This window comes from Neodiprion pinetum, chromosome 5, assembly GCF_021155775.2.
Source record: "Neodiprion pinetum isolate iyNeoPine1 chromosome 5, iyNeoPine1.2, whole genome shotgun sequence".
NCBI lineage: Eukaryota > Metazoa > Arthropoda > Insecta > Hymenoptera > Diprionidae > Neodiprion > Neodiprion pinetum.
Window position 1 is genome coordinate 21,962,191 of NC_060236.1, and position 25,420 is coordinate 21,987,610.

General features: G+C 36.6%; 1 protein-coding gene across 1 annotated transcript in view; it reads left to right on the forward strand.

Moving 5' to 3' along the window:
- LOC124219716 (uncharacterized) overlaps nucleotides 1-25,420 on the forward strand; it is a 127,079-nt gene that overhangs the window by 87,607 nt on the left and 14,052 nt on the right. The window contains exons 4-7 of the mRNA XM_046627702.2: nucleotides 5,570-5,740; nucleotides 7,399-7,488; nucleotides 9,476-9,664; nucleotides 22,957-23,175. Of these exons, the coding sequence (XP_046483658.2) occupies nucleotides 5,570-5,740; nucleotides 7,399-7,488; nucleotides 9,476-9,664; nucleotides 22,957-23,175 (669 nt within the window). The remainder of the gene's footprint in view (nucleotides 1-5,569; nucleotides 5,741-7,398; nucleotides 7,489-9,475; nucleotides 9,665-22,956; nucleotides 23,176-25,420) is intronic.

Sequence of the window (25,420 nt, forward strand, 5' to 3'; positions counted from 1 at the left end):
AGAGCGGAAGTGGCGGCATTGTATGACCCCCGCGTGGCAACTACACTTCCGGTTCGCAATATTCTGCACATTTATAGCCCGGCCTGTGCTGTGCTGAAAAAAAGGGAATTATACAAAAAAAAAAAAGGGGGAAAATGTACGCGATGTAAAAAGGCACGAAAGAAAAATATATGTAAAATGGCGAGGGTACAGCTTGTGCGCGAAATTCACGTGGGGCGTTTGTTCTGCACCCCTTGTTCCGCTGTAGAGGAGAGGGGAACCACATCGCCTGATAGCAGCAGGTGGTCGCACGGTGCTGCCGCGCACCTGGGGTCACCAACGGCGCAGAAAAGCGAGGAGGGAAGCGGAGAGAGGGTAAAAAACGGAGAGGGAGAAAGAAAGAGAGAGACATTGTTGTGATTTGATGCATTTAATTATGCCTTGGCAAGGATATATGATTATACGATTTGGAAATCGGTAAATAAACAATGGTGAACAATGGTAACCACTTATTACTAAAACTTGAATAGTGAAACTAAATCAGTGAGGAAGGGAGGAAGGAAGGGAGGAAATGAGAGAGAGAGAGAGAGATTGAATTTTATTGATAAGACCAAGGACTCGAGGTCCTTTACAGTCCAGTCAACTGACAAAAATAAAAGGTATGCCAAATGGTTGGAGATTACGACTGCCTGGATTGTACAAATTGAGTCGCTTCGCACGTTGGCAAAATACAAATGTTCTTATACCATGAATCTAAATTTAAAAATACAAAAAATAAAAGAGAGAGAGAGAGAGAACCGGTGCGAATACCTACACGCAATATTTATTGTTATTCCTAGACTTAAAAAAAAATCAGAGAGAGAGAGAGACCAACTTACTCTCGGTACGCACTTACACTGCGCCACTTTGAAACCAGTCTCTGCAGTTGCTCGATGCCGGGTAAGTAGAACGAGCCAACAGCTGGTCGGACAGCAGGTGATCGGCCAGGTGATAAGCGCTGATGCCGGCTGCCAGCGCCAATCGCTTATGACGCCTCATTATCGGTGACAATCGAAAGCCGGTCAATTACTCCCGTTCGCGACTTCTGAACGATGACATTCCGTAAACTCATTATATGCTTTCGTATATTTTGGCCTACCGAACATCGTTACACCATTTAGTTATCAAATGGTCGGATGGGTTCGTCTTTATGATAATAATAAAACTCTGAAAAGTTTTACAACTTACTCTGCTAGTGACATTCAGATAGTGATGTTTCAGAAGGCAATAAAGATAGCCGGTGAAGGTCAGCTTCAAAAACCAGAATCTTTCGAAAAACTTCGGTAGACTTAATCTTGGAAAAATACAGTATTGGATGGTTCAAAATAGAATCTGTGTCATATTTAATGCTGATAATCAAGGTAGACTTTGGTCGAACTTTTAAAGCGGTCACACTGTATTCTTGTACTTCATATGTTTGAAAGTAACCTGAATGATCGCTGAGGTTCACTTGAAACTCGTCTTTATTATTCCTAATTCTAACTTGACGATTTGTCAGTCAGAGCGCAATCTTGGCATGATTTATAATTTAACATGAAGAACAGCCGAAGGTAACTTGAGTAAGGAACAAACCAAATATCAGAAAATCTATGCTGATGATTATGCAAAAGTATCAACTTTAATAGAAGGTATTCCAGTCGGTCCCATGAGCCTTGATTTTGATCTTCTGCTACTGATGAACGAATTTTAATCATCAAGCCCGTGAAATTGCGGTTCCTCGCTTCCGCGCCAACTAGTTAGCCAGTTACTACCTGGCCGGGCTCTGGATTCGATTAAACAAACGTATCCATACCGCTAAATGAGCCTGCCTGCTGGTTGCTGCTGGTGCTGGCCCATAAAGTTGTGTTTAAAACAGGGGGAGGAAGGGAGCGAGTGAAGCCTGCAGTGATGCGGATGGTGCAAAATTACCTCCAGTCACGCGAACCGCGGTACGCCAACCCGATCCTGAATGTCGCTTTGACTCTGCCGTGAAAATGAAACTGAACTGAAAACTTTTTACTCAAGTACTCCTTTATTTCTCGTTTTACATTGTTAACAAGAAGCAGGATGAATGGAGGGATTGGAATAAAAGATGATCGAAGTCTTAGATTATAGAATTGTCGATGAAGAAGAACAACAAGGTGCCTAGAATGCAAATCCTTTCTCTTCGAAAGCTTTCCCGAACTTGAGTCGACTCGCTGATGCAAGAAAACCGTTCTCGCGACTCCAAAGCTTTCAAACCTTGAAAAAACGAAGACAGACGGAGAAAATTGCACTCTATTGTTAATTGGTCAGTCAGGTGAATTGCCTCCTGGAAGAGAAAGGAGAAAAGCTAATTTCAGTGACCACAGACAGGCTCCCATGCCTGATCGTCAAGACTCGAGAACTAGGTCGCTTTTTAACAGAGGCAGGCTCATCTTTTCTTTTTCATCGTTACCAGACAAGACTTTATTCGTCACTATCTCATTGACCAGCTCTGAGGAGAATAGAGTAGCGCCTCGTTCGGCTGACTGTTGATCATCACCGTCGGTATTACGTGGTGAGTGAAAAACGGGACCGGGTGTTTCTTTTCCTTTGTTGAACGGGGATGAAGTACGACCCCTGAGCAACAAAAGGGTGCAGTGTTCAATTAACCACGTAGACGTGTCGATAATTGGAACCAAGATCGATCACCTGGAGCCTTGTCCCCTCTCTCCTTTTTCGCACAATGTTCATTTCAAGAAGAAGCGGCAAAGCGGGGTCAAAAAATGAATACGCATTAAACAGCGAACGTCTTCCTTTTTCTCCCACTTTGTCCTTTGAAGCGCGAAGCGAAGACTGAAGACCGATTGCGATTTTGTCCGGTCCGTGAAAGCAGAAGAAGATACAGCCGAGATGATCCTGGACTAGGTTCGTTGCTGACGCCCCATTGTGGGGGGGTCGAAATCGATATGCAAATCTCTTCGCAAATCCTAGTAATCTCCCAGGTAACCCCTTACGCCCGTTCCCCGTTCCCCGTTCCTCGTTCCTCGTTCCCCGCGTCTCGCTCTCTATCTGAACCTCGCGTGCCGAGAAGAGATCCTAGGAGTAGATCTCTCCAGTCCCCGCGCTGCCTTCTTCTTCCCGGGAGACGAGGCGCGGTTATAAAGTGGGGTTAGCACCCCGCTGAAGGATCGTGTATTAGCCACCCCCTCCGCCCCTCGGCCTCGGTGATGCCCATCCATGCTGCACCGCGTCGCGCCGAGGTGACACTTCGTTCGACAGTCAAATGGCCAACCCCCACCTCGTGCTTTGATGACACTGACTCGAAATCGGTTTTCTTACATCGATTCCCAAACCGCCCCTTGTGTTCGGATCCTCCACATCCTCCACCTCCTCCGCGACTTCGCCCATCTCATCTATTACGCCAAAGTCCAGGGCTATCCCATCTCTTCTTGGTTAGGGTCGAATGCTGATAACTCCGGGTAGGGATGGCAATACGCCCGGGTGTACGAGGTAGGAGATCGAAAATAAGATCGAGAAGATGCAGGAGAAGGTGGAGAACTGGTTTAAAATCCAGGAGATTTGGATGGTAACGAATTGGACCAAATACCGAAGATGACGAGCACGTAGACGAAGATTAAGAGAGAATTGAGATTGAGGGTTACAAATCACAATTAGAAGATGCTTAAGACGATGAACATTTGAAGAACATACAGTGGTTGACGAATCGAGCGAAGACGACGAAGATGATGAATATCTAGAAGAGGACAAAGAAAAAGAATCAAGAATACAATGTAACAGATTGAAAGAATAATTAGCAAGTTCAAAAAATGAAGGAATCAGAAGAATGCACCCAAGACGATAAACATGTAGGAGATAAAAAAAAGTTATGAAAAATGAGAAGAAAATAATGAACAACATATTCAAATCTTGAATTTCAACTCCAACTAAACCTTGGGATAAAGGACTACGTGTGTAATATCATACATATTGAAGAACATTCGAGTTCAGTTACGATTGAAACCCTCCCTAATGAGGGTCGACTTACTTTCTTCGAATGAATCGTAAAAGATCTCTCACAACACCTGTGAACATATAAGAATGGAATGAAGGAGCATGCTGACACGACTCGTCTCGAACACTTGTATCAGAGTTGTTGTTGTTTTTGTAGTAGTAGTGCTCGCTGTACACAGAGGTCAGCACATCTGTGCAGACGCCAAAATCAGGAATCTGATACCCGAGAGCAAGTAGTTCAGTTCTTACCGGTCCGCCATGGTGTAACCACCATAGTTAAATTAGTACGCGCGCGCGTGTGAGTGTGTTTATGTATGTGCGTATGTGAGGCTGAAAATATTGACGGATTTCAAGTATCTGTGACTAAGAATGTTTATGATTTGAGTCTGTGCAGCTAAAAATATAGACTAAGATGACAGGTAAGAGAGACGATGAGCTATAGGTGGGTTTTTATTTATGAATGCGCTAATTTTCATGGAGAACAAAAGTAGAGTATCGAAGAACCGAAATGCTCAGATTGTTCTCAGCGATTGAAACAGTGTCGAAATCGCGTTCCGAGTTTTGCGCGATTAGTTTAAAGACGTGGAGCGTATTTAGGGTTTTATTATCATTTTGAAGAGGTGAATTTTGAGCTTCAGTGGCGCAAAATTGCAAGCCAACTCTGACCTGACCTAATCTAACTTGACGTAACTCATGCTGGACCTCCGCTTAATTAGAGGAATATATTTGACGACGTCTGGGGTTGATAAGCATCGGGGTCACCATGACCATAACGTGGAAGGCAGTTGGTGAAATTAAGGGTCGCGATTATACGCAGTGCCGACTTGATCCGCGGCGGCAAAGGACGTGCAGAGACTCCAGACTCTTCCTCTTCCTCTTCTCATCCTCAGGCGTCTTGCCTGAACTAATATTATTAAGGTCTAATTAGCGCGGGTCTCATAAGCATCCGCGACGCTTCAGCGATATTGGATGACGAAGACGACGAGACTCTTCTTTTTTCCTCATCGCCTCTCGCGAAGAGCGCCTTCCGTCTGCAGGCTGATGAAATTCCGGATTTTTCATGCAGTTAGCTTTAGAGTTACGCTCACGAGTAAAATGCCCGAGAGGTACATCACTGATATTCTTCATTCTGTGATGTGTTATAGCAGATCAAAAACCGCGACGCACGTTTTTTTTTTTTTAGTTACAATTGGGCCTTTTAAGAGGTAAAAATCTGAGGAACAAGTCTCGCGGATAAAAAAAAAAAAAAACTGCGCATAGTATCGGCTGTTTACCGTGTACAATGTTCAATTGGTTTGATCCAAAAAATGTATCTCATTATTAAGAATTCGTTGTAAAATAGATTTCTGAGGGTAAACATTGGGAGGGGGGGTGAATTTAACCCCTTGCAAAGCTAATTGGCCTGTAAATACGTGTCTCGTGTTTTAAGTACTACAACAAATCACGAAATGATAAAAATTGGTGAAGTTCACCTCGGGTAGATTTTTTAATACTTTTTAAGCATCAACGTTATCTAGTCATTAACTGTTGTCAGTACTCGCCAATCTGCTTCTGAGACATGATTAATCATGCATATTTTCTTCTTCTTGTTATCCAGGGTCGATGTAACAGAGAGAAACCACCTTGCAAGTACTTCCATCCGCCACAGCATCTTAAAGACCAGTTACTAATCAACGGTCGGAATCATCTCGCGTTGAAAAACGCCTTGATGCATCAGATGGGCCTTACACCAGGACAGACCTTAGTGCCAGGCCAGGTGCCCGCTGTGGTATGTTGCTCTCCGTCTCTCGATATCACTTTTTATATATTTACACATTAATATCGCAGGGTGGATTATATGTCGGGTCAATTAAAAATGCCACCCACGTCATACTTTCATTTCGTTATTGAAATATCTGTATTTATGTTTTACCTTTTTTTCTTATTCACTTCCACACCTGTCGTATAAACAAGCTTAGAGTGTGCAGATTTCGTTTCTCATCATCTGTGTGTGTTGTTCTTCTTTTTAGTTCCAACCGTAGTAAATTATTATTTTTGTTTTTCAATCTGTTTTTTGTCTCTTCGTTTCTTTTTTCCTCTCTACATTCACGCGGCAATTAAAGTAGTAACAACAATTGAACCGATGAATTCTAAATAATTCCTCTGATGATAAATTTTTCTTACCATACAGTTTTAAGCCTCGTAAATTCTGATTATATTTCGTTGTGATGGAGTAAAAAAGAAAAAGAAAAAAAAAAAAAAAAACAGGGACAGAAAGAAACGAAGAAACGTAAAATGACATACGATATTTTTATTACTATTATTATTTGAATGAAGGATTAGCACGCCGCATGTTTCGTCAATGTTGCTCCCGCTCTCTTGTTATTGTTTGTTTGTTTTTGTTTTTTTTTTTTTTTTTCAGCTATAATAAATATATTTTCACTTCTTCATTTTCACCATTTATAAGTGTCTAATATCATCAATTTAAACCTGAAACAGTAATAAAAGTACGTAAGAAAAACATTTTCTCGGAGATACAGATCAGGTTTTTATTATTTTTTTTTTTTTTGCCCCTTTCTTCTATTTTCTTTCGATCACTTGAAAATTTGTCAAATTGTAAGCAAAAACAGTGAACGGATATGGATATATTTCGGAAGAATTGTCAAAAATTTAACAGATTTAATTTTCATCCACTGTGTCTCCTTACAATCTCCTTGAGGATGGTTTTCATTAACGCTATGATCTCTGTCTTGCACCCCGTAGCGGACCTTCAGCATTTATTGTATCATAAAATATAATCAATATACATTATTGTACAATTCAATCCGAAGAAACACGATAATTGTCAAGAGACTCGGTAGGGTCTCGAACATAACCTAACTCATCATTACTATACACGTTGCAACGCATTGCCACGTAGCTCAACTTCACGTTAAACTCTTGACTGTTGTGCACTGATCTGTTATTATCTTCTCTCCTTCTTTCTCTCTCTCTCTCTCTCTCTCTCTCTCTCTTTCTCTCTCTTTCTCTCTCTCTCTCTCTCAAATCATTGTTGAAATAAATAACGAACAGCGATCGGCGAAGAATCAGCTGTGATAATTAATCGTTGTGAATTTTGCAGAAAGAAAGAGAGACTATCCGTAGAATCATTACTTTATCGCACCTGTAACGGCGATGAATAATTAATTGATGGACTAACAGATTAGTGATATTAATGATGATAAATAAATAAATACTACACACGGTACGTACCGCCTGTCTGTCTGTCCCCCATGTTGTCGCTGTGTTGGCGCGCTCGCTCGAATGTGGTTGGTTGTTGGTGTGTTGACCTTCTTCTCTACTATCTACGTACCTACGCAATGAACGTGCCCATGCACCGCAATAACGTGCGTGTGCAATGAACCTACTACCTACTACCTCTACCTATTGGTGATATGAAACAAAAAGCAGGAGGTGACTGCACCACCTCCTTCGTCACACCATCATCATCTCCAACAGCAAATCCAGCAACAGCTCCTCGCTACCCACGCCTTTATGGTAACTCCTGGTTTTGGTTGGCTTTCACTAAATTCGTTATTTTTTTATTATTTGTTTTTTTTTTTTTTTTTTTTTTTTTGGTCTCATTATTTTCTTACCCATTTGTTTCTTTTAAAAATATAAGAGTATCTTGTTTTTATTTATTTATTTTTTTTTTTTTTTTTCACCTATTTCATAGACCTTCAATTACTCTCGCAATGTAATCGAAAAGCCTATCAAAATATGCATATTTGTGATGAAATGGAAAGATAACGATTCGAGAAACAGTAGAATATACGGTAGCCTCTTGATAACTATATCCGCTGTTCGGACTGCACCTGAGAATAAATTCTCACCTCGCTAAACGCAAAATTTTGGGTATCTCACGCTTATTTGTCGCTGGGGGGAAGTTTCCCGGTCATGTTTTTTTGTTAATGATAAGAGCGGGCCAGTGACGGGAGGCTACTGTAAATTTTATTATGCAGTAATCGTGCAAATTAGTTTGTCGGTTTTTTCAAAATAGTAGTTTTTCGTTTTGTTTGCTTTTTTTTCGTCTCCAATCTTATCCGTTATCTTTCCATTTTGATTCGATTTAATTTCATTGTGATTTTACACTTGGGAAAAAAGGAACGTCCTTGTTTGAACGTTTTACGATTGTTCCATTATCGTTTTTTAGTTTTTTACTATTTCAACAGTCGCACATATTATATCGTAGTTGTAGTCATAGCAATTGCATGAGCGAATGTATATTATTCCAACGCTGTGGTAAATAGCTCGTCTATTCTATTATAGTTGCGTAAAGCTTTCCAAAATCTATATAACATTATACTACACAATGTTTTTTTATTTTTTTCTTATTTGTTCTTTTTTTCCATTCGAACTCTGTATTACACTGTCGTATATTTTTATTTACATACATATTTATAATGTCGTATCGTATATATATCGATGTCATAATATTAGGCTGTCGTCTCATACAATGGAGAAATATCGAAGATCTGATTCATATTTTACAAAACCATACATCAGAATTAATTAAAACTGAATTTCTAACAAACAATATTCGTGACTTCGATATTTTTGTTTTATAATTTTTTTTTTTCATAGAGCCTTGCTGCAATAAAATTAATTCCGAGCACAAAAAAATGACCAAAAACCTCGTATAATCATTAGTTTAACAAACATGGTCGATCAGTGTGATTGTGATGATAAAATTTGTCAAATTTTGAAACAGCATACTCAGTGTGCAACATCGTCAATTGTATATTGTCGTTTAAAAAATGCAAATGAAAAAAACGTCACCTACTCTCGTTTTTGTTGTTTTATTTGTTCTTTCTTTGATGTGAATAATTATTTTCCATTGATTTCCGAATGCCAGAGATGATCATCACAATTATCTACTAGATCAAGAAGTTTTCATATACCGGGAGTTTCTGTGAGACTGGCCGTTCGACGTCAGCACCGACACAGAAGCTACATTCGTACTACGTAGCTATACAAAACATGCAGCAGCATTTTGACTATCGTGACAATACAAAAGTGTACCTACATTTGAACTGTGTAGCCTCACGGCCACATAGTATCTACATTCCGAGTAGGTATTTGAATAATGTAGCTACATTTTAATTATTTTACAATACGAAATGTAGCTCCATTTTAATGGCACGGCAACGTAAAACGCAGCTACATTCGAACTACGCGACAACGCGAGTGGTAGCTTCGTTTTAACGGCGGGAAAACAAAAATGTAGCTTCGGCTTGACCGTTTCACGATTTACGATGTAGCTTCGGTTGACTACCTGCCAGGGTTGAGCGGTGAGTTTCACAGAAAACTTGCAGCATAATCATTGTCATCCGCCATACACAGAATATCGATATAAATAAAATCTAACCTACGCATTCCAGTACTTATGATAAAAAGAAATAACCGTTATTTTTTTTTGTTCCTTTCCGTTCGTTTCCTTTGTTTTTTACTTTTTCGTTTCTTTGTTACGAATTTGTGTCAACAGGCGACGAATCCGTACCTGACAGGAATGCCGCAGGTCGGTAGCACCTACAGCCCGTACTTCGCGCCTGGCCCCATAATGCCAGCGATAATGGGTCCAGCCGACCCGACGGGGGGCGTCGGAAGTCCGCTTGGCGTAGTTCCGCAGACGGTCGCCGTACCCCAGAAAATGCCAAGGAGCGATCGACTCGAGGTATGTCTACCACCAAACTACCTTCACCAACACGCCGGGCAGCACGGGGCCCCGCCCCCACAGTGCCCCCAAATGAACGGCGGGGGCGGCGGAGGCGGCGGCCCCCCAACCACCGCCGTTTACCAAGTAAACCCGGGGACCGGTCCCCCGAACCAGGTGTCGCCCGTCTCTGGATCCATTTCCCCCTCCCCGACGACGATAACTACCTCAGTTTGCACTCCAATCCACAACCCCCACCACCACCATCACCACCACCATCACCATCCCCTCCATAACCTCGTCTACGTCCACGCCTATTACTAATCTCTATCCGTGTTATATCGCCACCCCCCAAACCCCCCCATATATTATACCTACGTATATATATACATATACATGCCTACATACATATATATATATATATCAATATCCATGTAACCCGGCTGCGAAACTACCGACGTCTCCGAAACCCTGCGGACCCTCGCTGATTTCGTCCATTATTTTTATATTATTGTACCAATATCAAAAAAACATGTTCCACGGTTTTTCTTATTTTTAATTTAATTTTTTTTTTCTCACTCTCTCTCTCGCTCTCTCTGCTCTTTTGATTGATCAGTTAAACACCCAGCTTCTTCCTCTTGTCTTCATCTCTGTACTCAAAAAAAAAAAAAAAAAAAAAAGCATGAAAATAGCTGAAATTCTCTCTTTCGAACGAATCGATATCAAAAAAAATCGAACGGTGTTGTAATTTCGATAACCGATTTCCTACGTAAGATCATTTGTTTTGTTTTTCTATCATCTTTCTGACCGCGATGCTCTGTTGTGTCCCATGTTTTTTTCAATTCACGCATAAACACATCGCTGATAAAATCGAAACGGTGCAATTTATTTTCTATCAATGAATGTCGACCAATTTCTTAAAAAAGGGCAACGAAGAAAAAAAAAAGAAAAAAAAACATACCTGCAATAAAAAATGTGATACCAAATTTTTTGAAGCTTTTAAAATCGTTCTTTACGGGCCATCGATAGAGAACAAAAAATACCGTGACAATGTTTCAGAGATTTGGCATAATTACGTGAAAGCGAAAAAACGAAAACAATATAAATTGAATAATATAGCTAGGATCAAATTGGGGATTGTCTGAAGGATTTGACGTCGGTCGTTAAAGCTATGGCACGAAACGCCGTGAATATAGGTACATACACGAAAACGTTCAACGAATATAATATATACCTGATATTTATTATACATGTATAAACATATATGTATGTATATATACAAGGTTTGACGTTTACATATATATATATATATATATATATATATAATAATGATATCCTTAACTTATATGTCAAACAATTTGAATTGATACGAAAAGAAAAGTTAATAGAAAAAAAGAAAAAAAAATACCATTATTCTGTACAATAATAACAACGCGAATGAAAAATGAAAAATGAAAAAAAAAAAACTACTACTACTACTACTACTATACTATTTCTGCAACTACACTAAAAAGATTATATAATGCAAACAGAAGGAGAAACAACAAAATCTTTAAATTTTAGAATCACGTACTAAACAAATCGAGTATGTAGTTAACACATAGATAATATACACACACAATCTACTATGAACGATAAACGGAAACCACTACTACGACTACTAAATATACTAATTAATGCAATCGATTAAATATACAAATATAATAACAATAATGAGCATATGAGCATGCATAATTCTTCAGTAACGATAATTCTAATGATAATAACGATAACGATATTATGTAAACAAAGGAATTGGAGTGAAAAATCAAAGTTTGAAAAAAAAAGAACGGAACATAAGGAACGGAACAAAGAGACGAAGAAAGATATTTAATACAATTCGCATACAGCGTCCACGCTATTTATCTACGCATAATAATTAACACGTAAATATAGATAGGCATATACATATAATGACTAGGTGTACCTATAATATTTTATAGCATATATATATATATATAAATATAAACCGAAAGAATTCACTGGTCGGAGGGGAAGAAGACACATCTATATATTTATTTATACGTCGGGATATTTATTCATTGGTTTCCTTTTATTTTTTCACACTCAGTTGAGTCAGGCAAATTGAAATAATTTATAAATATGAAAATGAATCAAGTGTATATAAAATCCACGTGATGTCGACTGTACGAAAATCTATACAAGAGGAGAAAAAAATTATACCGATGTTCACTCGCGATTATTGTTTTTTCTGTTGCGATCATTGCATTTATTGTTATCATTATTACTACTGAATACGAATCACGGTAGGGTAAATAATCGGGACGTGTTGCATACATAAATAACACTAGGTAATGCTATCGCGATATGATCGATTTTTAGTTTTGCTATCACGACAATGTTATTACGATACTACTGTAGCTGTTGTTGTTACTATTATTATTATTATTATTATCATTATCTTTATTCGCTTTAACAATAATAATTTTTTTCCAATGTTGTTACTCGAAGTTTATTTGATAATCGGTGAAAATTATAGAAAAGAAAATAGACGACGGTTTGGAAATAAATACTTAACGATAACGAACACGACTATATATACAATACATATATATACATTAACTGGTGTATTCGTAATTTTTTTTTAATTATAATTATACAAGTAAGTACATAAAATGTAAAGTGGCATGAAACTATTATAGTTACATAGGGAAGAGAAGTAAGATTTAATGAAAATTTCGCTCTCTGTAATCGAAGAAAGAAAACAGAATTGTTAGGCGAAGTGAAGAATTTTTATGTAGATAGACGGACGGTTGTAGGCAGACGGATAAATAAATACCTAAATACGTGATGAAGCATTAATTTTTCGGTTGGTGAAAAAAATCTTCATATTTGAAATATTTTGCATGTCTTTTAATATATATTTGTTGTTATAAACATTATCATTGCAAATTCCATGGTAATAAAAATGTACATCGTACATTTTTTCAGTAAGCTATAATTTATACGTTATTCAAGTTCGAATCGACAATTCACAATCTCTTTTTCACTCGATAATCTTGATTTTCTCAATTTTCATCGTTGTGAATAATTATGTGTGAAGAAGCTTGAAATGAGAAAAAAAATATTGAATCCGCGATCGAATATCGTAGGTACGTACGATACATTTCTTTTCGGCAAACACAATTGAAAAAAGGAGAAAATTTAAAAATCAAACATACCGACGAAAATATGACAATGACAAGAACAACGACGATAGGTGTATTAATATTTGTAATAATAAATTCTGTGTAAAAGAATGAATGCATATTATTTATGTGTGTGTGTATATATATATATATATATATATATATATATATACATAAGGATTAGTAACTTTTAGCAAACGAATCAGTAAATTTATAGGTTATAAGCTGGACAGTAAGAAGGTCGAACCAGCACGTACATCGTAATACAAATACATTACTATATATCAATATAAATACCTACAATATAAATATACATTATACGTAACAACGTTCAGTGAGAAAGACGCAAACGCGATAAGGAAATCGGGGAAAAAAGTGTATGTGGTCCAGTTCGTGAAAACGTTGGGTTCGAAGTACATAATATATACACACATAAACCTGCTCTTAAAATAAACTAATTTGACCCAACACGTACACATGATATATCATATACCCAGAATTTTACTTGAAAAGAACTCCGCGACAATTGAAACTCGTCTAGTTTATAAGCGTAGCCAACTTCGTAAAAATGTTAGTATCACGGTAGGCAGAGTGACCCGGCTATTCTTAACAAGCGAGAGGTTATGTTTGACTGTCACTTATCAACCGATCGATTCTAGGGAATTTGTTCGTGGCAGCGAAGGTTTGCTTCAGGCTGCGAGCACGGGTGTCAGCCAATCAAAATCAAGCAAGTTGAATCGTGCGCGTTACAAGCAGGTCCTTTCCAAGAACAATTCTCGGTATACATACACAGGTTATATTTTTAATCGGCCACAAGGACGTGTTGTAAATATTATATAATGCCTAGTAATATTTTAACTTCTTACGACAATGCCGATATATCGCAGAAGACTCGTGTATATATATATATCCCGTGTTTAATGGCATAAATTCGTAAGCGCCATGTTACGCCCTTTTGCTACTGAAGTAGGCGAAAAGGCGTTTCTTTTATCGTATCAATGCTTCAAACATGAAAATATAATCCGAAACTTTGAAATTGAATGACGGTTTAATTAATTAGGAAAAGATCGTATGTACGACCTTCTACTACTGATTCAACCATAAAAACTTTTGTCCACTAATTCCATAAGGTCGTATCTGCCAAAATGATTTTTTCCACGTTTCTTGGACCCGAGTATAAATTCTTCAATTGAAAGCAAAAGGCAAAATTGAAAAAATGATCTACTACGGTAATTGTATAAGGGCGTAACCGCCAAAAATTATTATTGTTATTCCTATCATTCCACTACTTAACGATTTGTATAATTGATGTTCAGAAAATCGACATCCTCACTGTATATAATTTTGTTAGTTTCAAGTTTTTATGCGTTGCAGGAGTGTTTAAAGCGTTTGCTAAAAAAAAAATTACGCTTACGACCTTCTGGTTTTATTTTCGAACTTTTGTTTTTTTTTTCTAATTTCTGAATTTATTCGTTGCAATGGTTTTCAGAGTATTGGCAAGAAAAAAAAACAGTGGTTACGACCTTCTGCTTTGATCATTTTTTTCATGTATACTTATTAATGGAAAAAGGTTATATCTACCTAACATACAACCATTTGCCTTCATATTTTCAAATACTTGATTTCAATCTTGAATTATACGTATTGATCATTTGCAATGAAAATGATTTTTAAAAAATTCAAAAGGTGGTAAAATCGCATTTTTGGTGGTTACGACATTATGCCATTAGACACGCGATGTATAACCTCCCTGCAGTTTGTGAGGTGGAGCGAGCTGGGCCGAGACCGAGACTCGTTTTCACCACCCAATTGTACGTGTTCTCCAGAAAATACGTTTACAGAAACGAGGAAGAAAAAAAAAGTTGAAGAAAAAACTGCGACGAACGTCTGAAAACCAAAAGAGAAAAGTAATTTTCACACTTTCAGAATTTCTTTTTCCTTACATATAAACATATACATAATAAGATATCGTCACAGTTTTTCTTTTTGTCATTACTATTATTGTTGTTGTTGTTGTTGTTGTTGTTGTTATTATTATTATTATTATTAAACTATTCGTTTTAGTTTTGAATCACTTTTGCTCTCTATATGTATATACATATACATATAGTTTTCAATTTGTCCGTGTATACTTCAAATAAATAAATAAATAAATATAGATTCATAAGTGAGTCGTTATGTGAACCAGTTTCGTTCAACACTCATAACACGAATTATAATTTAATAATATTTATTTAAAAACAAGTTTACGCCGACATTAATAATAATAAAAATAATAATCACAACAACAGCAACAACAGCGACAACGCCAGTGAAAATGAAATGTGAGAAGAACGAAGGAATCGTGAGAACTGACGATAGGTGAAAAAACAAGATATGCGAAATAAATTGGCGAAGCAAAAAAAAAAAAAAAAAAACGATAACAATGTACGCATACATACATATACCTATGTATAATGTATATTAAATAAAATAATGAAATAATGACGGTAAATTGATGTAGTAATATTGCATAAAGAAGTAATGATAACATTAATAACAACCATAACAACAATATAATTAATAACAGTACAATAATAATAACAATATAACAATAATGATGATGATGAACAACGATGGAAAAAAAACTTTAATAATAATAATATTTGTGATGATGGTATATGATGAGGATGATTAATTTTTATTATAATTATGAAGATAATTATTATTATTACGATAATGATGATGATGATGTATTCGGTGACTCGCACATGAAGTTCGGGTCTCGTGAGAAAGATAAAAGGAAGAAATTTTGAAAATTTGATTATGATGATTATGATGATGATGATGATGATGATGATGATGATTGGAATTTCAAATAAAACGAATATAATTGAAACTAAAAACAAACCACCAACGCGTAGACTGTATTTATTGCAACTCATGATTATTATTATTATTATTCTTATTCTTATTCTTATTCTTATTGATATACATATATTACATTCATATATATGTGTGTTTAGCAAATGAAAAAAAAACTACGTTTGATAAAATTTCAGTTTTCGTTTAAGGTTTTTTATTCAACGGTCTCTTGCTCTTGTTTCTTCTTTTTTTTATCATTCTGCAAACCTTGATCTTTTTTCCGTCTCTTTTCTCATCCTCGCTTTCATTGACTAATACTTATATTTATAAAGTAAAAGATGCAAAACTCGGTGAGCAGAAGACTAAAAATGACGGGGAAAAATTTTCAAGTCATCAAACGCTGAGGATGAGGAAAGAATAACTACGTTTTTAATTTGTTTGGTTTGAGAAATTTAATCTGCACTAACTTAACCCTCCGTGTAGGTATATAAACTCATACGTATGTATGTATATATATATATATATATATATATACACATATGTGTGTGTGTATATATATATACGTTTATAATACAAACCACCTCGAATACCGATAATTATTGTTATTAATATTGCATTTATACCATGATATATAATTGCCTGTTGCCTGTTTATTGTGATAGTTGACAATCTTTCCGTTTTTTTTTTTTTTTTTTCTTTTTTTTTTTACTCAATTCGTTACTTTCACCGAATTTATGTGACTTTCATCGTTGTTATTAATTTTTCAATTCGATAACCGCACTTTTGCATCACATAATACTTGATTAAATACTGATCGACAGTTGAAATTGATCTACGCTTTCGTTTGTTGCTAAATATCTCAGGTAATAATTTGAATATTCAAAAATCATTACGAAGTTTTGAACATTCGCGTATTTTTATGGTAGAAAAAAAAAGAAGCGGAACTGTTTCACATTTGTTTACCCGTATTCGTGATGTTATTAGGTTCGGGGCGTAAATGTTTTATTTTTTCACACAATTGTAACATCAATTACCTATCAGTTTTGACCTAAACAGACCAAAAAATTTATGACCCGTTGGTTTGACGTGGAATGCCCCATATACATTATATAATTGAAGTTAGAAAAGTGACGCGTCGTATTTTACAGTAGACGGCATACTCGGAAAGTGAAGAAAAAAAGAAGTAAGACCAAAAAAATTATATCTCAGCGCATTAAACTGAACCAAGTTTTTGAAATCAGGATTGTTCCACTTATTTTACTATAACAATGATAACTTGATGTTTCACTCTTTGCTACAAATGATGAACCGCTTCTTGATTTATTCTAAAATCATAACAAAAATGCACCAATTTGATCTCATTTCGAAAATTCTTTCTATTTTTTACCGTAGTGAATTTTCTCACTCTTTCTTTCAGATTTTGTTGACCATTCTTTTTTTTTCCAACCGCCATACTTAACGTGCAATCTGTCGCATATCCGTATTATATCACTGCATATTAAAATATAACATATTAGTGCATTATGATGTAATATACTTTCTTAGTTAGTGGAGTTTCTAACCGTTGCAGATCGGGGAAAAGAACCCTACGTCAACAAACAACAAACGCTTCCTATTTCGTACGCAAAAATATATTATTGTGTAATACGTATGTGTACGTATGTGAACAAATATATTTTATTCATTTATCGTATATACGGACAAACAATTTTTCGCAATATTTCTTTCTTCCGCTGGGCATACGTCGCATCAAACAAGAACAGTAAAAAACCCTGCTTCTTATTCGCGATTATTTTATTACACTTGAAATTATAGACGTATTGCATTATTAGAATGCGGCTTAACTTTGTAACTCTGTCACGTAAAAACCTCTGCAGAAATAGTAACATTAGTAACAGCAATATGATGGTAACTAAATGAATTCGCTTGAAATTTTTTTTTTTTTTTTTTTACATGCGCTGTTGCTTCAAAAACAGAAAGAAAAACAATAATCGCCAAGTAATGTGTTTATTATTTTTTTTTTTTTTATTTTTTCTCCATCACACGCAGCTATATATCTATACGTTTAACATACGTACACGTATTTGTTACCGTTTCATTATGTACACCAATTTTCTGCAGTTAATTTGTTTTCGTTTTAATTCGAATCATTCTTTTGAATGGGTGAAATATCGTTTATTCTGCAGCCACGCATACACGTAATATTATTGTTTGTACAGTGCGCTCTCTCAATAGGGCCGCTTCCCCGCTTTCGTATACGATTACTGTCCCCCCACTCCCCGGGCCAATTTTATCTTTGAAGCACAATTCTCTCGCGTGAATAATCACGTACAGGGGGGGGGGGGGGGGGGGGCATATGTGTCAATAACAACGAATGTGTGCTAACAATAAAATAAAATTACCGGCAATGAGAGAGTTTGCGACTTTTGGAAAATCGTTTCCCTCGTCGTACCGTTTCGGCCCTATTGAGAGAGTGCGCTGTATTACGTAATATTGCATATAGAGAAGGATGGAGCTTGATGTGTAACTATATGCGCAAAATAAGAGAAAAAAAAAAAAAACACCGCATGCGCTGCCGTATTGATTAGACCAATTTAGAATTTCTGCCTTATTTTCTCTTTACCTGCATATGTATTTATATAAATCTATATGGAAGACAGAGAAAAACAAAATAACTCGCTATGTTCTAATTGTACGTGTTTAATTTGCAAATTTTCCAATTTTCAGTGCCATGTATACGAGTATTAATACTTATCTAATTTCTTCGTTAATTGTTTTTTTTTTTTTTTTAATTATTTACGTTTTTTTTTCGGAAGTATTTCACGTACTATACTGTGTATGTATAAATATTTTATTGCCTGGGTACATGAAATGCAATGATTGAGCCATTCTTGAAACGACGATATTATGTGAAAAAAAAAAAAACGTTTTGAAAATTGCTGTTAAGAAAAAAAATGACTGTGGTGAATTTTTTATTTTTTTTCTTGTTCCCTCCAGTTTGTCTCGGAAAAACTTTTCAAGATTGGTTTCCTCACTGAGATGATGCTAACAATAATAATACATCGTCGTCGTCTAGATGTTGTGTGTGTAGTATTTTGCACTGATCTTTCTTTTCAGCCGAGTCGATTATAACAAAGCGAACAGATGTAAAAAAAAAAAAAAAAAAAAAAAAAACAAGAAAAAAAAACCGCAACACACCAAAAATATAACACAAATCGAAACGTTTAAGAAGAAAACAAAGTACACACCGAAAATCGAAAATATTAAAACAACAAAACCAAATTAACCAAATAAACGAACAAGCGAACAAAAAAAAAGAAAACAGAAACAACACACGCGTGACAATTACAAAAATTTTTTGTTTTCCGATAAAGATACAATCACCAAAACAAAAGAATAATAATAATAATAACCACATGTGTAATGAAGTTAGTAATTGTATATGTACAATTGTTAGGGATGAAGATGAAATACAAAGTTTGAATTTACGATTATTATTATTATTATTATTATTATTATTATTATTATTATTGTTATTATTACCACTATTATTACGTGTATATTTTTTGCACACGTTTCTTTTTTTATCTTTGGTCACTTTTTTCATCTTCTGGCAAAAAGGATGGGAGAATAAAATTACAATCGATTTGTTTATTTACCGCTATTATTATAGGGACCGCGCGACACGTGCACATGTTATGTTTGCCATAACATATTTGCAAAATAGGCACACATTCACGGTATATCGGCAGATTATTAGACAGCAAACATGCCCACATGTTAATATGTACTATCGAGAACAAACGCAACCAATGAAAGGTAGCAAATCGCAATTCACAGCGTTGATCACAGAGGGAAAATTTTTCAAATGTATCGGATGTGATAACGGAACTTGAGGGAATATGAGGGAAAATAATTCAATCGATTGATATGATCGATCAGGGGGCCTAAAACCTAGCATGCGCCTCTTCAGCCGATATGATCTATAATTTCTTCTCTCTCTCTCACTCTCTCTCTCTCTCTCTCTCTCTCTCTCTTTCTTTCTATCTTTGTTATATGCGCACACAGGCACACATGCGCACACTCACACCAATACATGCTTACATCTCTCTTCTCTCTATCTCGCCATCTCTTTATCTCCCTTTCTCTAATTCGCAAGCGAATACCACGCGAATTGTACGCGCTAATTCCGTATCAGATCCGCTGTTGCTTTTACTGCTGTTGCTACCGCTGCCGCTGTATTGTCCACAGTTTTGCATTACAGAATTTTGTAATTATAAACAAAGTCTAAAGGCACAAACACAAAATCGTAGATAAATAGAAACCATCTTCTCTGTCTCTTGAGAAAACACGAAACGTTTCTCTCTCTTTCACCTTCTCTTAAATCGAGCGATTTGATTCGCACAAATTTTGCAAAAAAACCGCGTTAAATGTTTCGTACGAAAACTCGTTGCAATTACAAAGAAATGTACAAACTTTACAAAAATTTGTCACGTCAAATGCTTTACAGAGGCGTAAAAGAACAAGAAAAGTAGAAAGTCCGGTACAGACGGATAATATAATTAATATTCGAGGTTCGTTTACAAGTAAATTATTTTTCTGCATCAAGAGATTTGGCAGAGTCCTCGACTCAAGTACGTTTCAACTTCTCTTTCATCCCTTTCTCGAGCGATTTTCAAGAAGAACTAATCCCTTCGCCTCTAAATCTTTGTAACGAATGTGGTTCGTTTGCATTTTCTTATCTTCTTCTATCCATCCCAATTATACTTCTATTGGTGTTGATAAATCGTGCCCGTTTAAAATCGTCATTTCAAAAACTCACGATCAATGTAGCGCCTGATATATGTGTATATAATATTTGTGTGTGCGTGCGTTTGTGCGTACCTCGTATACAAATTATATTACATCATATAAAACTGTGCATATTGTGCTACTATTCATATATCATAGAAATATTTAAACACACAAATTTTTCAAAATACATAGACATTTGAATATATACCATTGGTAGCATAGTATATAGAATGCTCGCTGTGCGCGGACAGATATTTTTTATTCTCTCCTTTCGCCTTGACGTTATTTTTCGTTCGTGGTCGTTTTTCCCAACTGTTTCTCTACTTTCAATTTTTCTTTCAGTTTTCTAAATTTGTTTTTTTTTTTTTTTTACCTCGCACCCGTGCGATTTGTACGATATATTGTACACATACGTAAACAATAATACAAATAACAGTTAACGAAATTAACGGATGAAGAGTTTATCGGTGTAAACCTATTGTTATTATACATGCATTAAAAAATGGACGAAAAATGAAAAAAAAAAAACAAAAAACAAAACATCAAATTTCGTATACATGTGCCTAAAGTAATCTCGCATTACACGTTTCAACGTAACAAACACACGATGCTTTTGTGTCTGTACAAATACCAGCTCACGATTTTTATGCGTCCGAAAAAAAAATTCACTATTTATAAAACCTAGTACATACACACCTAGTACCTTACATAGTACCTAGCGCCTAGTACCTAGGACCATCGCCCGATCTAACCTGACCTAACCCCTAACCACGCTCTAACTCTTCTTAGAAGTAAGCACCAGACGATTTTGAAAAAAAAAAATGAATGTATCTTCGGAACGATGCTACGTAGAGGATTATTTCTTTGGGATTCGATAATTTATGTGTGAATGATGGGATGTAACAAAGTCATGAAAATCATCAAAGTCTAGAGTAAATGACGTTTTCATGTGACGTGTCACTAATTTTCATTATTTCCCAAACTCACGCATCACAGACGCGGTTCAAGCAATGGTAGCCCCGTTATACATTCAATGCCGAATATAGATGTGTAAAAAAAAAAATGGAGGTCCGTGCAATAATCGCATCGATTTTATAGAATTGACGTTTCCATGTTTTTTGTTTCCATGATTGGCGGACAGAGCGCGCGTTAATCAAACGTACAAGATCCGTCGGTAAAACTGTCATCCTAACCTCAAAGACTCATCAATTCTATGAGATAGTGCGCCAATTACCAAAAATTAAAGGTTTTTCTTTTGCGATACGATTATTGCACGATACTCGATTTGTTTAATTTTTTTCACATATTTGTGCTTGGCATTGAATGTAGAACGGGTTTATCACGCCCGAATCGTGCCAGCGATGCATGAGCTTGAAGAATAATCAAAATAACTGACCCATAGACACAAAAAAGTCAGTTTTTTTTCTATATTTTGACGATTTTCGTGACTTCGTTAGATCATATTACTCATAAATCATCGAATCCCAACGGATCAATCCACCGCGTAGCATCGTATCGGAAATATATTAATTTCTTGTCAAAATCGACTCGAGCATCATTTTAACACACGGTCCGCTGTAGCGAGTAACCTAACCTAACCCGACCTAACCCTAACCTTTAAAAAGCTAACTGCCCATACACCCTCACGTAGTATAGGCTGGTGGCTGAGTGCTATCTGAATCCAAAGAACTCGTATACCCACGTATACTAGAAGACCAGTTCGTCGCTTATTCATGAATGTTGTATATATATATAAATTTGATCCATACATGTTATTTATTCTTTTCTATATTTTTCATCTTCTTTCGCGTCACGTGCCTCATGCTCCACACTTTCGTTATTCTCATATTATTCTCCGTTTCTCTGTCGCTTTCATCGGTCTCTGCATCTGGTCAAGAAGAAGTAAAAACACGCGAGTCCCTACCGAGTCTACCGATTGAATAACGGGAATATTTCTCTCTTCCTCTTCCGATTCTTCTACAATTTCATAGCTTACTCAGATCCGCCACCAGATGCAGGATATATTGTACATTGATGAGGTGATCGCAGAGTATTATGAGAATGTCTTTTTTCACCACTTTTCTCTGTGACCACACACCGTCTCTCGTTATAAGACCGTTCGGTCTCAGGCCGATTTCTCTCGACCTTGAGTCTACGAAACGTGTTACAAACCGTCCAAAGTGATTTCGGTGATCAAACTGACGCGATCAGTCCCGCTACAGAACCGCGGTCTTGCAACGAAAGGCTCTCGTAAAATGTCTATCGCTGCAAGCAACAACCACCAGCACAAACAATTATCGCTGAAGTAAATGCTGAGGTAACCGAAAGCCCCCCGACCCACTCTTTCGTAAAAAACAAAAAAAAAAACCTCGAAAATCACTTCCACCACCACCACCACCACCACCACCACCACCACCATTAAAAAGCAATATAGAAAGTATAGTTGCCGTGCGATTGCCATGCCATGCGTGTTCGCTCTTGCTGTAGGTATGTCGTGAGTTCCAGCGCGGGGCGTGCAAACGCGGCGAGACGGAGTGTCGGTTTGCGCACCCCCTGGAGACGGTGCAGGCGAACGAGGACGGCTCTGTGACGGTCTGCATGGACGCAGTCAAGGGCCGATGCAATCGAGACCCCTGCCGCTATTTCCATCCCCCTCTGCACCTTCAAGCCCACATTAAGGCCGCACAATCTCGGGCTAGCATTGCGGTAATGCATTCTCTCTCTCTCTCTCTCTCTCTCTCTCTGTCTATCTCTCTCACTCTCTCTATCTCTCTATCTATCTCTCTTTCTCTACTTTCTCCTGTCCTCGCTATTTCTCACCCTGCAGCATCACCTCAAGCAGCTAATACCACGCTCGGGCTCCACTTCATCTTCTTTCTCTTGTTTGACTCGTTCCACGGTTTTTTTTTTATTTTTTTTTTTTTTTTTTTTTTTTACTAACCATTCCACCGTCCGTGTTACTTCTTTTTCCGATCAATAGTATTTTTTGCTTTCAACCCACCTCCCCCTCGTTACATTTTCCCAGCGAATCATTACTGTGATATCCCGTTTTGTTGCGCGTTGTTGAGAAACGAATTATAAGGGGAAAAGAAAAAAAAAAAAAAACCGGAACCAATAATACGCGAAATTTTTTTTTCTCTCTCAAAATGCTTCCGCTGCCGCGCTGCTGCGCTGCTTTTACGCCAATGCATATGGGTATATATTGTATACTATATTATATGGCTGGTTATACGTCTCTCCAGGCAATCTGTAACACTATAACACTATATCAGGGTACTCCTAGTCCTTGTATACTTACAAATTGTTCACATTACATATGTATACACACAGATATTGGTGTGGCATCCAAAATTATTACACACGCACACTGATTCAGCCTTTTCTTCTCTATATCTATTCTATTCTAACAATCCATGTGTTCAATGTACATTCTATTAGGTAAGAATTAAAATCAAGTCAATTACTTACGAAAAAAGAAGAAGAAAATTGAAAATAGACTGTGGAATGATAATCATTGGATAAACGTAGCGCAGTGGTCGTTTTGAAAGTGGTCACATACGATTATCTGTATTTTCCGACGGTTATCAATATTATCACTATCATCGTCATTTTAATTTCTATTATTTCGCATGAATTATTCACTTTGTCAATCAAAGCGCGTGAAATATTCTCAAATGATTTCTGTGTATACCTTCCGTTTCACCGAAATCTTCGATTATTCGTAAGACGAAATGTAAAGAACCAATAAAAAAAAATAAAAATGAGCAGATGGAAGAAAAAATCGCTGCACTGCGATTAGACTTTTCCTATTTTCTATTTTTCACGCCGTTTCTTGCTACATATGAATATTTTGTTTGAACCAATCTTTTTATCGCTCAATCAATTACGAAAATTTCTCCTCCCGTTCCCGCGCCTCTCAGACCCACTTTATATAATCTGTGCTTCAACTTGTGTTCGTGTGTAGAAACTTTGTTTGGAACATAAAAAAAAAAAAAAAGTACCTGATAAATCCCGAAAAAATCCTGTGTCTTTGAAGTTTAGTCGTGACCTCTAGTTTTATCGTTGTGTTTTTCCGTTCCTTTCGGATTACACTTTTTTTTTCTTTTTTTTTGTTTTTTTTTTCCTTCTCGTCAGTAGTTTACTTCTTATCACCATGTATATACCTAAATGAAAAAGTAGCAGTGTGTTGTGTTGTATTTATATATACTTACATTGTCTATTCAATAGATATGTAGAGATACCTTCCTCTATGTATATTTATTAGATATATATTATGTAGGTCCTGTAACAAGGGCAAAAAAAAAAAAAGTCTCTGTTTTTGACCGTCACCGTCGTCGAAACCACCGCTGTTGTTTTTCTCTATTTTTCTCTCTTTCTAGCGCAAGCCTATCGCCAGCAATATTTATATACCTATTATTATGTATACCAAGGTGCAATATACATACATATATACCGATACCTGTACATGCATAACCACTATGACCTCATACACACTGACCACCACTTTACCTGCACATAATGTAATACCAAATCAAAAATATGTTACACCTATGCATTCACATGTGATTTGTCTCTGGGCACCATCGTCGTGTGGATAATTTTCCATTATATCAAGCTTTATCGTGCAGTGTCACATCACGTTACGTCACTTCGTATCATATCGGAATCCATCATAAACCGGAAGACGCCATCTAGCGGAAGAAAATATCTCCGACTCGAAAAACAATCGTATTCCACTTTGAAATACTTTCTAATAGTTATTTTCCACCAGAAATCGAGTTGATGCGACGGAATGATAGCTCGACTTCTTGCGCCAGGTTTTTCTATGCTTTGATATTTATAAAATTCACCTAAAACGATCTGCCGATTACTATATAATATCAAAATACGATTATACGGCGCCAGGTATATTTTATCTGGTTTGTTAACAGATAAAAGCTTGGCTCTTTGT